The sequence below is a fragment of the Tyto alba genome, unplaced genomic scaffold (assembly GCF_018691265.1).
Source record: "Tyto alba isolate M040663 unplaced genomic scaffold, T.alba_DEE_v4.0 Super-Scaffold_6, whole genome shotgun sequence".
In the NCBI taxonomy this organism is placed as follows: Eukaryota; Metazoa; Chordata; class Aves; order Strigiformes; family Tytonidae; genus Tyto; species Tyto alba.
This window is the reverse complement of record NW_024881327.1, coordinates 2,487,390-2,505,759: the sequence shown is the minus strand read 5'-3', so window position 1 is coordinate 2,505,759 and position 18,370 is coordinate 2,487,390. Positions and strand designations below refer to the sequence as shown.

At 38.2% G+C, this 18,370-nt stretch overlaps 1 protein-coding gene across 6 annotated transcripts in view; it reads left to right on the top strand.

Annotated features, from left to right (window-relative positions):
* The window catches only part of CLCN3 (chloride voltage-gated channel 3), a 73,607-nt gene that overhangs the window by 8,669 nt on the left and 46,568 nt on the right, over positions 1-18,370 (top strand). For all 6 annotated transcript variants that reach the window (XM_042807833.1, XM_042807832.1, XM_042807829.1 and 3 more), the window contains exon 2: positions 6,384-6,559. In XM_042807833.1, the coding sequence (XP_042663767.1) occupies positions 6,400-6,559 (160 nt within the window). In that variant the 5' untranslated portion in view covers positions 6,384-6,399. The remainder of the gene's footprint in view (positions 1-6,383; positions 6,560-18,370) is intronic.

Here is an 18,370-nt window from a genome sequence, read left to right as displayed (position 1 = left end):
TTCAGCAAAGGAGTCCTCTTGCTATCACTGCATTTCTTCTACTGTGCTACACATATAAAGATTGTATCTTAATTTTAATTGCATCTGCTTTTGTTTTATGTCTGCATAGCGTTTCTCACTAGGTACTGTTCTTGTGTAGGATTTGTAGAAAGGTATGTGTGAGTTAGGGGACAGATGACTGCTTTTTAGCTTTTAGTTCTTAGTACTGAACAGAAAAATTGAATATTGCTCTGATTTTGAGGTTTATCAAGATTCTTCTTGGTTTGTAACAAAACTCTTCTGTCAACAACATTAATTTTCAACACTGTACTTTCCAGCCCCTCTCCCCTCCCCACCTTCCTTTCAAGTATTTGAGAGATTTGTAATCTGGAATACTTTTAAGTTTTCACTCCACCCCTGTCCCAGGGAAATAATACATTTAAGAAGCCTTTGTTTCTTGTCACCCCTTGTTTTATGGGACAACAGAGCACATATTTGAGATTTACAGATTACTCAGATCACCTGACAACAAATGTCCTGTAAACCAGACTTCTTGCTGTCCTACTCTGTCTTCTCCAGAGACACTTCAGTGCACTGGTTCCCTCAGCTGACTCACTTCTCTGCTTGACCTTTTATTTGTAGAGCTTGAAAGATAAGCAGGATGTGTAGTGTTTGAGAGCAGAAAAGTGCCTGAGGTATTAGCCTGTGCAGAAAACTGAAATAGCATTATATGCTTTTTCCACTATTAATGTAACTGTTCCTGGGCTGTCTTGGTTTATCAATGTAGTTCTGCCTACACTGTATCAGGGGTCGCTGTTGGGACTGGTGCTTTTTAACACCTTTGTCGCGGATATGGACAGTGGGATCGAGTGCACCCTCAGCAAGTTTGCTGGGGACACCAAGCTGTGTGGTGGGTGACACGCTGGAGGGCAGGGCTGGCATCCAGAGGGGCCTGGGCAGGCTGGAGAGGGGGGCCTGTGTGAACCTCATGGAGTTCAACAAGGCCAAGTGCAAGGTCCTGCCCGTGGGTCGGGGTAATCCCAAGCACAAACACAGGCTGGGCGAGGAGTGGCTGGAGAGCAGCCCTGTGGAGAAGCACCTGGGGGTGTTGATGGAAAACTGACTGTGTGCCAGCAGTGTGTGCTCACAGCCCAGAAAGCCACCCGTGTCCTGGGCTGCATCCAGAGCAGCGTGGCCAGCAGGTCGAGGGAGGTTGAGGATTCTGCCCCCTACTCTGCTCTCGTGAGACCCCCCTGCAGTGCTGGGGCCAGCTCTGGGGCCCCCAACATAGGAAGGACACGGAGCTGCTCGAGCAGGCGCAGAGGAGGGACACAAAGATGCTCAGGGGGCTGGAGCAGCTCCCTGATGAGGCCAGGCTGAGAGAGTTGGGGGGGTTCAGCCTGGAGAAGAGAAGGCTCCGGGGAGACCTTCGAGCGGCCTCCCAGGGCTTAAAGGGGGGACAGGGAAGGTGGGGAGGGACTCTGGGTCAGGGGTGTGGGGATAGGGCAAGAGGTAATGGTTTAAAACTGAAAGAAGGCAGATTTAGATGAGATGTAAGGCAGAAATCCTTCCTTGTGCGGGGATGAGGCGCTGGCCCAGGGTGCCCAGAGCAGCTGTGGGTGCCCCCTCCCTGGAAGGGTTCAAGGCCAGGTTGGACGGGGCTGGGAGCCCCCTGGGCTGGGGGAAGGGGGCCCTGCCCGGGGCAGGGGGGTGGGAACTAGATGGTCTTTAAGGTCTCTTCCAACCCAAATCATTCTATGATTTAATTAGATCTTTCACAATTCAATATAGCTCTATGCTTATTACTTCATTCCCTCTCCCTAGGCGTAAGAAATAAGACATCCTGCTTTAGCTGTCTCTTCTTTGGTTTTGTTTGTGGTTTTTGTGTTGTTGACACTTTTTAATGTCAGAGGATTTGCTGTTAACCTGCTTTGTAGAAGAGTTTTGATGAGTCAGGACATCCTGGAAATACCTTAGTAATGGAAACATGATGGGTTAGTTGCAACTTTTTTTTCTGAGTTGAGTCAAATTCCTTCCTTGTTCAAAGAACTCCCTCAATATCTCTTAGATTTTCTGTTTTTATTCTTACAGTGCATTACTTTACTATTTTTGTTGTTGGGAATCTGGTGTAGGATTTTTTTGTTTGCTTTTTCAAGATACTGGGCTTGGCTAGCATTTAGCCAGTACCTTTTTTGCCATTTCTCTTGAGTAAATTCCATCTTCCCCAGCTTACCTTTTAGTGCCATTTGGCACTAAGTGAATTTGATATTATCAAATGACAGGTTGGCTGGTTAGTTCTCTCTTCACAACTCCGTAAGCATTCATGCTGGCTTTCTTGTACGAGTACACTCTTTCAGTGTCCACAAAGGAAAATTTGCACCAGATTGGGTTAGGCACAATAGCGGTTCTCTTTTGGCTGTTGTAGCCATAGAAAAAACATTTTCCTGTCTCTTCCTTTTCTTTATTATTGCTGCTCCCAGCAATCTGTTTTTGAGGAGGAGTCTAGTCTCTGTGTGCACATCACTGTTTCTTTCACTCAAGTGAGGCAGATATCTTACCTGCTAACAGAATTTGAAGCTCACAGAAGCATACGCTTTTAAGTTGTCTTGAACTATCAACACAGCTCAAGATAGTGCATCCCTGACTTTGTATCCTAGTTTGTTAAACAAGCCTTTTTCTTAAGGGCACACAAGGAAATTTGCTGTATGTTGACTTAAGCTGTCCTCCCCTCCATTAGTTGCAGGTAGTGGTAGACAAATTATTGACTGCCATGTTCTCGAGAATTAAAATTTTAGTCTAATGTGAAGCTTATTGAACAGTTAACATTCTCATGGTCTTAGTTTTCTGCATTCCTGCCATTGCTACTTGCTGCTGTAGGGCACTATCTGGAATACAGTGGCAGATACAAAACAGTTGGAGTACTTGACTGTTTTGGAATGCAGAGAATTAATGTAAAATTCTTAAGAATCTTGGTTAGAGTCCTCAAAATTATTTTAGTGTTACGGCTTTTGCTTGATCGTTCTGTCAGCAGCAATACTTCTGCAGCAGGAGACGTATACTGTTTCAGAACAAGAAAAGGCCTGTAGTATCATGCCTATCATGTAACTTAGGCATGTATGTGCCAGCAGAGTTGGCATGTGGGGTCACACTGGTGCAGAGATGATGCAGGCATTCATTGCAGTATGCTTGGTCTCACTCTGGAGAGTCTGTTGGTTTTGTTTGCTAGTTACTGACTAACTGATTAAATTTTCCTTTCCATTGAAACCCGGGCTGAAAGCATTTTCTCATTTATTGGAAGATTTAATCTCTGTAATCCACTACGGTGACATTTATCTAAAGTGATTTAGAAGACATCCAAAGGGAGAGTTATTTCTCTTCACAGACGTAGTAGTACTTTTGGGTTTTAGATTTGTTACCTCTTTGTTGTTTTGATACATTTCCAAACAACATTTTGTGATTGCTAACCGAACAGTGGTCTTTTTCTTGCTTGTTAATTGTTTTCTCCTTTGTAATAAAGATTACCACATAAGTGAAAAAAAAAAAAAAACGATGAAGATAAAGTCAGATATAGAACAGGAATGGAACACAATAGACTATCATTTATGATGTGCTACAGGGAGAGGTTTGTGTCTTGTGCGTTTCATCTTCTAATGGTACTTTTATGGACAGGGCAGGGGAGTTTTCTGTCTCATTGCAAACCTTATCAGAATGTAGGAAAAATTAGATGAATGTAAAAGTAACAAAGATTTCACTCAAGCAGGAAGCCAATTGGCAGATGTGAGTCTAGAATATAATTTTTGGTGCATGGAGCTGATGGAGAAAGGTGACAGATGATGCAGTGAGTGGAAACATTTCTAGGAAGTCCCAGTGTCTCATTTCGGCTGTGCTGTGTGGCTTCCAGTTATGATAGTACCTAACTGGTACAGGCAGAGTGATGTGAACAGGACTTTGTGAACATTATAATGAAATAGTTGGACTACTTGTGATCTGACTTTTTCTTAGGCATGTTCTTTGTAGGTACTGTTTTACTGGGAATGCCAAAAATTTCCGTGTGTGAAAAGTTAATATCTCTTGAACGGTTTCAAGTGTAACTTCTGAATAAATTATAAAATGTGATCTGATCTGTTTGGGGAAAAAAAAAAATGAGGCGCTTCCATTGTTTCCAGATGTAAGCAACTGTATTTTCAAATAGGATATGCTTCATCATATGACAATGTGGGTTTTGGTTGGGTTTTTTTTTTTTTTTTTTTTTTTTTGGCTGTCTATTAAGAAGCTTTTCTCAGTGCCTGTAAAATGGTAGAAGATTAAGAAGAATTTTCATGTAAAGATGAATGAAGAAATTTATGTGCAGTGAGAGTATGTTTTAAATTGTAAATATTCTAATTAATTTTTTTAAGGAAATGAGAATGCGTAAAGCCAAAGGTATCTGTCTTGCCCAATAGCAGATCTCTAGACAAGAGTGTAAGAACAGAATAAGCACATGCACATCTCCAGAATGCTTTCTTAGCCTCCAGCATTTCCACCAGAGGTGTCGTCTTTAATAGTGTTTGATGTATTTTTTTTTTTTCCTTCTGTCAGTTTGTCAGGCTGCTTTATGAACCATTGCATATTTCTGCAAAATGGCAAACAATTGCACTACTTCCCTACATGCTGTGTGAAGAATCAGCCCTTTTTATTCTGCTGGTCACCTCAGCTCTTTCATGATAACATGTAGGGACTACCAAAAAACAACTGATGCACTTCACGTTCTTCATGCCACTTGTGAATCTGCTGACATTCGTCGTGTCATCTGCATTATATCTTTTCCAGACCAAAGAGTCCTGATGCATTTTGTTGTCCTGTAGAAGGAAAGCTATTTTGTACTCTGTTGTCATTGAGTTGTTTTGTAACCTGTTTTGGCTCTTCTATAATCCTTTTGAACTTCTGGCATTGTGGAAAGTATTTCAGGTGTGGACAAACTGTGGATTTATACAGGGATTTCATGAAGTTTTCTCCCTTACCTGATAATTCTTGTATCAAATCAATTTAGGGACTGCTAATTCATGCAGAGCTCTTTCTTGTAACTATTATTACGTTTATGAGTGGTAGTAGTCAGGTTAGAGCCCACTGCTTTATAAGGTAGTTTGGGATTGGTTCTTCTGCTCCCTTGCCACGTGACGTGATTCATATTTATCTGTATGGAATTTTATATTGTGTTATCACCCAGCTGCACGGTACTGAGAGTTCCATCTGCAGCTCCCCAGCAAACCTGGTTTCATTTTTCACCTCTTCTTCTAGGTATCCTACTTAGAAGGCTGAGCCATTTGCCAGTAAGGGAAAGCTGTCTGTCTGACCTCCACTAGTAACTCTTGGGATTGGTCAACCAGTTTGGCTGTACATCACAAGGCTCAACAGCTGGCTAGAGGAGAGGGATCTGACCTGGAAGTCCTGTTACCCGTTTTTATTGCTGCCAGCTAGCTGGACATTCACAGTGCATATAGCTTTGTAGCAGTTACAGTGAATGGTTGCAGAGTTTGTAGCTAAGCAGAGGAGAAAGTGTGTAAGGAAAAGATTTGCAGATGGATTAGGTGGGATTTCCTTTGCTTGGAGGGAATAAGAGGTTTCTTATTACTGAAAAAACATGTATTGGGCTGTTGTACGTTAATAAGGAGTGATGATATTTGAGAAATTACAAACATGAGACTTCCTTTGGATAAAGGAGATCATGGAACTGAGGTGTGATTACATCTTGTCCTCCCTCCCACCCTAATTATGAAGTTATTTTTGTGGCTTTAACTCTACAAGGGAAAGGTGGACTTGGCCTGAGTCTGTGAAAACCTAATATGTTAGTGTTATACTGAATATACAAAAGGCATATAGGTAAGGGTTTTAAAAGCTTTATGTGGACACAGATTTTGAACTGGTTTCCATTTTTATATTTTCAATCTTCTGTGCAAAAGAATGTGAACAGTTGTGTTCAGGGGACTAAAACTTTAGCCTGCCACCTGTTTCACTTCAAGCAGACACAGATAAAGATTGCACAACTAAAGAAACTAATTTTTTAACTTCAACATTGTCTGGATTTTACAGCAGCTCCATGGTACAACACATATTCATATGCACGGGGTACACACATTCCAACCATCTGTACTGAAAGTGAAGTACTTTCATGATAATAATGTTGAACTAAAGAGAGCCCAAGGAAGGGAATGAGGAAGCATCATCCAGTTAAAAATCACTGAATATCTGTGTAAAATGTTCTCTTATATAAAATGTTCTGTATTACTGTTTTTTGTAACTTGTGGTATTGTGACTGACCTTAATATTTTTTTCCCCAAAGCATGAAAAATACTTGTTTTATTTGATGTAAACTTCTCAGTCTTTGTGCATATCCAAATCGAAAATATCTGATTTTCTTTATATAGGTTATAAAGCAGCTAAATGGAGTCTGAGCAGCTGTTTCATAGAGGCTACTATCGAAACAGTTACAACAGTATAACTAGTGCAAGCAGTGATGAGGAGCTTTTAGATGGAGCAGGTGTAATTATGGACTTTCAGACTTCTGAAGATGACAATCTATTGGATGGTGATGCATCAATTGGTAAGTTAATGTTAATTTCAGCTTAAAAATTCATCTGGGTTGTATTTTCATGGGTTGTGGGTTTTGTTTTGTTTTTTTAATAAACAAAACAGATGCTTTTGCATAACCAATCAGTGTTTCTCTTTAGCTAATATGTCTTTCAGAGGGATGCTTTAAATCTGAAAGTGGCTGAGCATTTTTCTGTGTGCTTGCCTAACAGTTACATTGTATGGGATGACTTATGGTACCAGACAGATGTTGATTTATTTCTGGCAAATGACAAACTTGCTGTCAAGTGGGGGAAGGATGGCTGTTTTGCAGCTACTTTGGTCTTTCTTTACTGCAGCAGGATTTCAGAAGTCTCACTGTTTTCAGTATTTCTTTGGGGTAGAAATTAACACATTTTTTTAATCGTTACTTCTAGAGATAAATCTGTTTCTGCTTGATTCGGTTTCAGTTCTGTAAAATAGAGGCAAAAGCCTTTTAAGTGGAGGTGGTGGTAGAAGCAGCAGAAAACACCAATACGAGTTGAACTTTTGACTAGGTAAAAGTTGTGAAGAAAACTTTCTACTGTAAGCACTGATGTAATACAAAGAAGAAAGAACAGGGAAACTTTTTTTTTTTTTTAAAAAACAAAGCAGTTAATGGCGTGGAAGTGTTAACATTCTCTTAGCAGTGGTCAGAGGGGAACAGAAGAAGGGAAAAAAAGCAATTTCTGTTTAAGCTGGTAAACTTGGTTAAATGTATACTCTTGTCACTTATTTTTTTGTTTAAAATCACCTGTATAAGTCAAGCACTTAATAGTTCAGAAATTATTAAGTGAATAATTGGCTTCCATGTGTAATATTTTGTTCTGAATTTCTGGCACTTTTAATAAAGTTAGTGCCTTGCTTGTCTAACATAGTATTTGCAACCTGTACTGAAAGTCTGAAGCTACTCTGGTTATTGTTTATATAAATCCCTTCCATCACTTCAAGCTTGAAGGAGAAGTGAGTTTGCAGTAAAACAGATTCAGAGGCAGTGTTCTGCACCTTGTTGTGAAATTAGATCCATAAACTGAGTCCAAACAGATGAGGTGGTTGTTTGTTTGCACTGTCAAAAGCAACGCTAATAGCTGCAGGTGCCAGCAGCCCCTATCTCATTGTAATGCTGAAGTATTATAATGTGCATTAGAACATACATATTAATGTATTATCTTTCCTGGAGTTTAATTTTTTTACTAATGATGTATCTGCTTGCCCTAATTCTGGTCACTCGGTGAGAGGCAGTAGTAGCAATAAGCCCTATTGCTTTATTTAGGTGAATGGTGATTTATGTGTCTCTATGCATGGCAAATATTTTCTTGTACAGTAAATCATAGCACATATCTTAGCAGTAGATCAGAATCTGGTGTAAATGTTCTCTTCAAGGTGCTACAAACATACTTGCAAAAAAGTTTTAAGCAAACTTACATGCAGGAGGCGAGCACCTGTGTTTCCCATTCCTTAGGTCTCCAAATGTGTAAGGTGTTTTTTCTTGTGTGTTTTCAATTCAGCAAATCTCATTGACAAGACCAAACAAGCACTTCCTTGCTGGACTGCATGTGCCCTTTTTGTAGTCCTCTGTTACTCGCTTGGCATCAACTGTTTATTTTAACTATTGCTTTTTAAATACTCTTACCCCTTTAATCATCTCTTTTATTACCGTATTTTTGTTCTGTTGAGCCTAAGTACAGGTGAATTCACAGATGGGAACACAGAATCTGTCCCACCTCCTGAGAAGAGGCAGGACTACCCTGGTACCTGGGAGATCCCATGCTTCTCAGTGCTGCAGGCCCTTCGGAGCATTAGATCTTTAAAGCATTAGTGCTTCAGCTGGTGAACCCAGCCATGAGCAGGAGCCCTGTTTTAAACACCCAGTTTGTGTTTTAAGTCTGTGGGGATGGAAGAATTTGTGAGCCTGGTTTCATAGCAACATGAACAAAATGGCAATAATGTATCTGTACTTAAAATGATTGTGGAAATAATGTAGTTAAATTGAAAGCTGCGTAGCTGCAGAATGTAAACTTGGAGTACAAATGAACACAGATATGAATTTACCCAATCTGAGTAAGATGCCACAGACAGTAGAGTGTTCATCATAATTTTACCATTTATGTAATAAAATATAGAATTACAGATTTTAAAAAATCAAGACCGTGCAATGAGGAGAAAATGAAGGATTACAAATGATCTTTCTTTTATTTTCTTTTTTTTTTTTTTGGCTACTAAAAATTGAACTGTAAACTGCACATATATTTTGCAAATAAAAAGCTAAAAGTATGGAATTTCTAAAGTGATTGTAATCTTTCCCCATCGGTCAGAGGGCCATAAGTTAACGGAAGAAGTCTGCCTATTTCAATAGGCTTGATAACTCCCTTGGCTGTCAAGGCAGCAATGCTATAAAGCCTGCACAGTACTGCCGTTCACATTACCACTCATAGTTGAGTACTTAACTGAGGCTTACAAAGCTGTTGAGGCTTTTACTCAATGGTGAATATGCGTTCTGTTGAAAGCATGTGGAAATTGGATGATATTGGGAAAGAATGCTAACCATCTATACTATTCATCTTACATGGGAAATCTCTTGATATTATATGGGACTAAACAAGTGAACATTAACTGAAACCACTCTCCAAGGTCTTATCACCGAGACTTTTAGGTTTCTTTAATATTCAGTTGATAGATTTGCCCTTCTATTGTCACCTCTGATTTGCAATTTGAATGATTTCGTGTAGTTCTGTGGGGGGGATTCTCCATTATCTTAAAAACAATGCTGTACAACAATCTTGTTTCTCTTAATACCATCTGAAAGCGTACATATGATTTGTCCTTTACTGTGTCATCTGAGAGAATACAGAAATTGTGAATATGTGGTATTATATATTAAACACCTATAAAAATATATATGTATAGTAATTATATATAAAGTGTATCGTAAGCCTGCTATGTTCTCCAGTAGCTGTTTTCTTCACATAAATTTCAGACTTTTGGTGGCAGCATTATGGAGAACAAGTAGGTATGGTGAAACTGTAAATTCTTTGAACGTAGTGTGTTTTAACATGCTGAATAATTAAATCACTACGCATGTGAAAGCTTGGCTGGCTTGCACCAAAGCCCCACCTAGAAGGGATACTGCCTGTCAGCTTTGGTCAACAGTTGCTTTTGTTACTTACCAAAGCTAATCTCTTTGTAGTACTGCAGTTGGTGTTTTTCCTCGTTGAACTGCTGTCTAATGAGAAGTACAATGACCTTCTACTGATAACAGAAATATCTGTCTCTTTGTACGGAGGATGTCTTAGCAATGCTTGTTGTACATGAGGTGTACTTCCATGTATACAGTCTGTGGATATCATTTCCATCATGTTTTATGATGAAAATGTTTGCCCTGCTTCTCGCTAGCTCAATTTAAACATGTTATACTTACCACTGAGAAGATTTCAGTTCTTTAATAATTAAGTCACATTAGCTAATATTTACTGGTATATTTATATTTTTATAGGAGGAGATCTGTACTGTTTAGCTTTTAAAAAATTGTTGCATTAGGATAGTTCATTGTTTTCTACCCCTTTAACACAGGAAGAAAATAATACTTTCTAAACAGAAGTGAAATCTCCAGAATTTAGATATATTATTAGACTAATATTTTAAGTGGGGAATAGGAAGGGGAAGATGAAATGTCTAATCCATTCTTTTTCTCTAGAGACAGGCAAGGCAAGCTGATGCTAAAAGTTTGAGACGCACGCAATTCTTGGCTACTGTCTGGGCTCGAGGGGTGTAACAAGTCTCTTCAAAAGTTCATACTTCCTTTTATGACTCAGGGTTAGCCAACTAGCAAGGTAAAACTGAGAGTTCTCCATAATTTTACTCGGAATTGAGGGATGTTTATATGATGCAAGAGAGGACTGCATCAGTTCTCACCATTTTTTTTAAGTGTAGGACAAGTTCAGCAGGAGGTAGATTTTTGTAATGTTGTCAGACTGCAAATTTTTCAAGGCACTGACTGAAATCAGATGATTAAGCCTTATTTGCAGTAAAAATGGTTTGCAAACAAACTATCTCCCTGGTGTTTACATCTCAAGGTACGTTGATCTGTATGTAGGAGTCTGAGTCCTAGTTCTTTTCAATAGCTGTAGTGATTCCTGTGTTAGTTGAAGGAGTTTAGTTGCTTATATTGTGACTTCAGTGTGGAGACAGTTTACAGTCTGGCATATGGTGTTAGCATAAAATTGGCAATAGTTAACCTTAATATGACAACCTGTAAACTGGTAATTCAAAAGCTGCTGCTACAGCCGATACTATCTTCTTGCAGTGATAGCAGCACCACTAAAAAAAAAAAAAAAGAATATGCCAACGAGTCATAGTGTAAAACACTGCAGCTTTCCTAAACTGTCCTTAGCCATGAGTTGGAGTCCTTTGCCTAAAGTGAGAGACCAGAACAATCCATTTTCAGTGCCCTAAATACTGATGTTAAGAACATGATGTAGTGAACTAATATTATGGCATGATTTGAGGAACAGAATGTAATGTTCAGCAAGTGCAGGTGGTTCTATATAATCAAGACATTCATACCACAACAGAGATTAATCATTTGAGCAAGATCTAGATATATTTATCTTTTCCAACAACACATAAGTGTCCTTTCACATATATGCTTGTTTTTATTTAGCTATTGCAGTTTATAAATAAAAGAAAGAATACAAATAAAGGAATAAAATAAGTTATTTCCTGTATAAAAAACTTAAGTTCCTGTTAAGTAGGGAATATTTTTGCTCTCAAATGATGCCAGACAAATTGAAGCATGAGATAACATGACTTGCTCTTATCATAAGGGCAAACATGAGACACAGTTAGTTTATTTGGAATAGTTACATTGGTTATTATTTCCTTTTTTTCTCTTGGATTGTAGTTAGAGCTGCAGATGTTTTGCCTGTGCTTCATATTACTAATGCAACTGAACACAGGAGAGCTGACAATACAGAACCATGTTTTCTTTTACTTTTTAAAATTTTTTTATTAGTAATGCATGAAGTTAACTTTGTCCATCTATCTGGAACTCAAGTTCTTATACGTTATGTTTACATGGATAACTGGGCTAATTAACAAAGTTCTTCATTCAAGGATTTTAAAATTCCTGACAGGAAAAATAAATGTTTTATCTTAATTATTGGATGTCATTATTGAATGAGTGAGTTGCAGATGTTTAAAATGTCTTTTGGATCTTACCTTTTTGTCGTGATAATGATTTTTCCTGAACTCTGATCTGCTTTGTTTTTTTTTTTGTCTTTTTTTAAAGCATAATTATTGTGCAAAATTAAAATTCATTTGATACGGTTTTAGTTGTACAGCCTGTAATGGTGTTACAGTGTTAGTCTGGGCCTTCAGATTGTAATTGCACTGGCGTAGCATTAGACTTTCTGGGGGATGGAAATCATGGCAGTGTGTATGTAGAGTTTTAGTAACCAGTTAGTTTCTTGTTCTCTTAAATGTTTAAAAGCAGATATTGATTGTTTCAAATTCTCACAAATGCCATGCTTAGTTCTTTGGAAATTTTTTTATAGGGTATGAGAATTGTGTTGGTTTTAGAACTTACCCCTACAAACAGTCCTTAAACGGTCTCACCAGTCTTCCCTGCCAAAGCTGTATTTACAAAATTAGGTTTCATCGTCTTCCAAAACACACAAGCATATGCGTTTCCAGCCTGATACTGTGGAAGAAGATGAATCATAATACTAGTAATTAATTCTTTTTGTCTTTCTGATATTATGTAATCTTGTTGGTTTCCTTCTGCAGCTCTGTTGAAGCGCTTAAAGCACGCTGGCTTTGTTAACAGATGCTGCTGAGCCAGTTAGTACTGACTTGACAGCCTGGTGGTGTGTTATTATAAGTATGTCCTTCTCCCAGGCATACTGTATGAATAATGTAAAATGAAGGAATGAAAGCAGAGGAAATGTGATGGCATGTGTGTAGAAAGAAGAGTCTGAAGCGTACAATAAAGTAATTAAGTCTAATATGACCCTAAAGTCTTTAGGTACTAAATAACTTTCACTACAGCTTTAATTATATTTCATTTATTTGTTTTATCTTTGATTTGTTCTCTCAGGTCAGCCAAAGGAAGGAGATATGATTTTAACTAAATTGATGTCAGGCCGCACTCTAGCTTTCTACCTTTGAGAATATTCTTGTTTACCAGCTAATACATTTTAAAGCGAAAGCTTTTCATCTGCTTGGATTAAACAAAAATGTTATTCTGGAAGAAGGTATCGTGATGTCCCTGAAACGCAAGAACAGCTGTTCTGGGTCCAACCGCAAATCCACCTAACTAATCATCTTTTCTCTGACAAGGGTCAAAAGTCAGTGCTTAAGGAAGGGTGAGAACAGGCTGAGTACAGGGTGAGTAAGTGATAGTTCATCTGAGTACTTGTACAGCGGTTTGGTATGGCTGAGTGCCTCTCAGCTGGGCGGTGGGTTTTAGAGTTTTAGTCCTTATCAATGCATTTTTCTTCCATTGACTTTTTCTTGAAGCAATTATTTAGCACCCGCACCATCCTTTGACAAGCTCTAATAGTTTAACTACATTTTGTGTGAGCAATCACCTTCTTTTCTTTATTTTGAACCTAAATCCAGGTAAAAATACTGCTGAGAACAGCTAGAAGTGCCAGAGTTGTGTAGGCTAACACCAGCCTATGCGTTACCATGGACCGACACATGGACTTCCTTGTCGCTCACCCTTGTACAGCATAAATGCTTAAGCTCTTTTTTTTTTTTGTGTGTGTGTGATAGTTGCAGCTGTGAAAAATATTTCTGCTGATACATAGGGTTTTTAGGGGGTATTATTAGCTTATTGAAATGAAACTGCTGTTGATACAAAAAGGTTTGATACGAAACTAGGACAGTGTGACCTGAAACTCGGATGACTTCATTGTCTTGCCAAATACGTGTACTCTGATAGGGCCTGTAGCATGGTGCTGTGACTGTAAATAGTGGTAGTTCATCTCCCACTTCTAAGAGGAGAGAGGAAAGAATTGTGAATTAAAATGCCAAGTTTCCCACCAAAAAGAAATGTATGAGAGCAGTGATTTAGTTACAGCAAATCAGTGAGCAGGTATATTAACCACCAGTGTAAGGTATCAAACTGTTTATAGCTTATGTTTTGCTATGCCTGTATACAATGTGTACACATTAACAAAAATTTCTTGTTGTCCTTGCTGTTGTTGTTTATAGTGGTCTTGATCCTCTAAACCAATAAATATCTGAGGAGCTCTTTCACTAGAACAGATGGTGAAAATTTGATTTCCATTGCTACTTACTTCTTTCCTTCCTCAAGTTATCTCTTTTTCCAGGTTAAGGACTTCTGGTTTGCTCAGTTGAACCCTGCAGCTATCCAATGCTTTAGATTCTTTTTAGTGCCCCTTTCTGAACATTTTCTAGTATCTGTAAATTAAGGGAGGGACCAGAACTTCACACAACATTTGGAAGATGAGCATGTCGTGGAAATTGAATAGCAAGTCTTATTCTGACTGCTATGAAGTATTGAGCTCGTAGTTTCATGGAATTCAAATATGCCTGACATAGTATAATATTATATATTAACAATATACAAAATTGTTGCTGACATGTTCACACAGCTTATGTATGTGTGGAGAAGATGCAGTATTCTTGAAGATAGAAAGTAAGCTTAATATCTATGGCATATCTAGGGAGGAATACGTGTTGGTACTGTAATTTTGTTCCCAGCACATACTTTGAACAGTAAGTTGGAAATAGTGGCCAAAAATAAACAACCCCAAAACAGAATAAAGGCAATTTATCAGATAAAACATATTTCTTTATATGCATTTAGGTAAGAGGAAAACCAGAATGATCTCAGTAGCAGAATTTTGGCTAGCCCTAGAAAAGGGAGAAGTAAACTTTAGGAAAGCTGCTAAGTAAGCCAGGATCACTTCTTGCTAAGGATGCCAAATCTTGTTGATGAGTTATAATTACAGTTTTAGCAGATTGGAATGTGAGGAAAGGACATGTATGCAAAGGTGAAAATGCAGCAGGACTTTATTTCTTAGTAAAAGCCTACCTTGTGAAGAAAAAGAACAGAAAAAAGGTAGAAAGTAGTTGAGAGGCTCTTAGAGAATCAGAGAAAGCAACTTATTTTCAGAAAATAGCCTGCTTTACTTTCCAAGTCCTCCTTCCATGCTTAGTACTGTAAAAGTAGATATTTTTGATGTCAGTGTAAAGCTGACCATTTTTTTTTTTTTTTTAAAAGAAAGAAAACAAGGGGGGGGTGGGGAGACAAAAAAAACAAAAACAAAAACAAAAACAAAAACAAAAAAAAACACCTCTCACAGCTGATAGCTATATGTAGTCTGTCCACGTCAAGGATTTTCTTCCAGCATCATTGGGTTATAGATCAAGAAGAGCGTGATGGACAACCCCAGAAAGAAGTGAAAAGAAAACTGAGGAGAGTAGTCTTACCTTGAGTGTTTTGGGCAAAGATATCAAAGCAGCCTTTAGGAACCAAACAATTGTTTTTTCCAGTTTATTTTTGGTCTTAGGCATTAATACTAAACCATGATTTCATTATTTCCCCTGTCTTCTGTCTATTTCTTCTCCTGCCCTAAAGTTTTGCATGGCAGTGGGGAGCCTTTACTCATATTTCACTGGTTTGTGGTGAGGGTTCAGCTACCCTGGGGGAAGTCAGTCTCAGAATCGATTACACAACATGCTTGTGCCTATATGACCTGTTCTGCTGCATTCTGTTTGCTGGTTAGGTTTGACTTCAGTTACCATCTTCTGTGTCTGGACAGCGAGTAAAAGCACCATTGGAAGTTATACAATACTGTAGAAGCATAATTTAAGAACCTGTGGTTGGCCAGTGTGGAAGCAAGCTTATTAGGCTAGATCCTGCGATAAAGTGTTCTCTGCTGGGTGACATGATTGTAAGCAAAATTAAGTATCTAATTTGTGGGAAACAAATGATTATGAAAAAAGAAACTGTGATTAGGAAGCTATTTTTTTTCTGTATAATAAAATGCAAATAGAAAGAATCTTATTTTGTATTACTGCTAAGCACATTCCTCTGGGTTTTTTTGACTCTGCTTTGTTTAAACCCCATCTGCCTTGAACTATACAACAGCACATGCTATACATTTGTTTTCTTATGCTTTTACATCATATTTGATCTAAAATTTTTTCTGTCATTGTCTGTCTGTCTCATTGAGGTTTTTGATGAGGTGGAAATGGAAACAGCTTAACAGAATCTTCTGTATATGGCCTGATACAGAGCTGGAAGCCTTTTGCTAACGCCACTGTGATCAAGCACAGAGTTCTCTATAATGCTGACAATTGAAGTTTGGGACTCTAAGATTTTTAAAATTTTTTTTTTCTTTTACTGTATATTAACCTGATGCTACATATAACTGAAATTTTTTTTTATTTTTTTTTTCCCTTTTCTGTGATTTTATCTTTGAATTATTTCATCCTGGACAATGTCTGGGTACCAGAACTGGGAGAAGGGTGTTTGTCCTTCTTTTACCATCTCTAGTGTTTCCACTGCTGGCTCAGTGTGACCCAGATGAGAAGGTTGTATGATTTTATGCAGAATGAACAAAGTCAGACTGAAGGGGCTGCACAAGTCAGTGAACTGAGACAAGTTAAGTATAAGGAGAAGTCAAGCTGGTAGAGGAATTAGACTTGAGCTTGATTTGGCCATATTGATTGGGAAAAGGGTAAATGAAAGAAGAAATTGGGGGAAAAGGCAGGAGAATAAAGCTGGAGAGAAAATTAATGGAAGGAAGAGCAATGGGATACAGTAAGTTTTGAGACATTTTGTGTATACACTGGGCACTCCGTTGCCAGTGGATGCTTTCATGCCTAACCTTCAACTGAGGGTGCATACAAGTTAAATTCTTTTCAGAATCCTTGGAGATAGTAACTGTTTTGAGGAGTGCTCTGTTACATAGCAATCTTTCAAGAGAACATTATCTTCTAGCTCTGCTGAAGGAGAAGCTTTAGTTTTGAATAATAATGGGAAAGAGAATGACAGTTAAGAGTCACCAAAATCTTTTGCATCAGTCACGCTAACATTTGTAATTATCAGAAACACTTTCGGCATCTTCTATTACTTTAATGAAAACGTTCAGCATCCCCAATCTTATATTTGGAATTTCATAAAAGACACGATTTAATTTTCATTACCTAGTGCAATGGAATTACATAGTCTGTCACCAAAATAAACCAAGTAATTGAGGGAATTAAAAGAATATCTTTGGTTCATATGTAATAAAGTATTTAGCTGTCTTCCTTAAACCCAGCTTGCTTTTCAACATGAAATGGTGGAATAGTGCTTCAGAATTAAGTTCTTCCCTCCAACCTTGGGTAAACAGGCCATCATACCTCTGTGATACACCCAGGGAAAAGTTTTGAGGTGACAGAACAAGGCCAGTGAAAAGAAGGGGGGTATCTGATTTGTCTATCCTCTGACTTATTCTTCTGTCTTCAGATACTTTAACTTGAATGTATTTCTTCTCTTTCCCTAAAAGGTGTGGAGGGAGGATTAAGGTGTCTTTCTTAATTCTTGGTATGCTTTAAAGGTGTGTCACCTGTATGCATTATGAGATTTCTAGAACAATGGATGTAAAGCCCTTTTCCACAAAGACAGATGCGTCTAAGTGATGGTTAGCAACAGTATGTGCCTGTTGAGAACAATGGGAGCATTCAGATGTGTGAAGTTATTTGGGCATGGAGGATTTCTGGGACTGAGGCCTTGGTCTCTAATTATTGTGATGAAATCTCCTTGAAAGCAAGCTGCTGTACAAACCTGCTGTTTACATATGAGTGGTTCTACGTACTAAACTGGCCATTTTAAGGGGTTCTCAGTCATTGAAAATAAAGCTATTGTAAAACTAAGTTTAGGCCTTGCAACAGGCCATGCAACATTCATAGTGTTATGTACTCAATAATACCCAAAATACGTGGTTAAGTAGAGACACCGTTTCACTAACTGCAATTTTAGAAATTGCTGAACTTCACAACAGATGTAACTGGCATACTCTTGAATATAAAATTGTCAGACAGTTAAAAAGTCAGACACTACTTCACACCAGGTAGAAAAAGAGTAATTTGGAAAGATTAAACTGTATAGACTTTTAGATATTAAATAATAATAATAATAAAAAAAAAAGATTGGCTTAACTAGGTCAGGTTAGCATGCATAGCATCTTTCTCTGCGTCTCTTGCTTAAAAACCCCCCATCTTTCATGGTATTGCAGGGAAGGGAACACACACAGTGGTAGTGGTTATGAACAATGAGAACACAAGCTGCTGGTAACTGAGAAGGGAAAATGACTGTTCTGCGCTTTTTAAGACTAGACAAAAGCCTGTTTGGCAGCCAGTCTGTAAGCAGTGACCTTGGATGAGCTGCTGCAGTTTAATATTAGGTGGACTCTTGAAACTTTATTGACCAAATGTGAGGTTGTATCTGTTTTACACTTCAGACTTCTTGCCGTTATTTTTCCTCATATCTACAGTTTATCAGATAAGTCCTCCAATTATTTTTACCCTTTATTTTTTCTAACTCGGACTGAATTTTAAACTTGCGTAGAAAGTTTGCATGTGCCTTAGTCCAGTGGACAAGTTTAGGCCAACAAGTGAGCCATTTCCTTGCTGTGACTGTGTTTTATTATCAGTTCTAAGACATTCCAGGCCTGCGGTAACCACACCATAGTCTTAAACTAGCAGTGATCTTCCAGACTGTGTTAATACAAGTCCTTTATATCCTTTATTTCATATTCTCCCAAATATGAAGTTGAATTTATAGTAT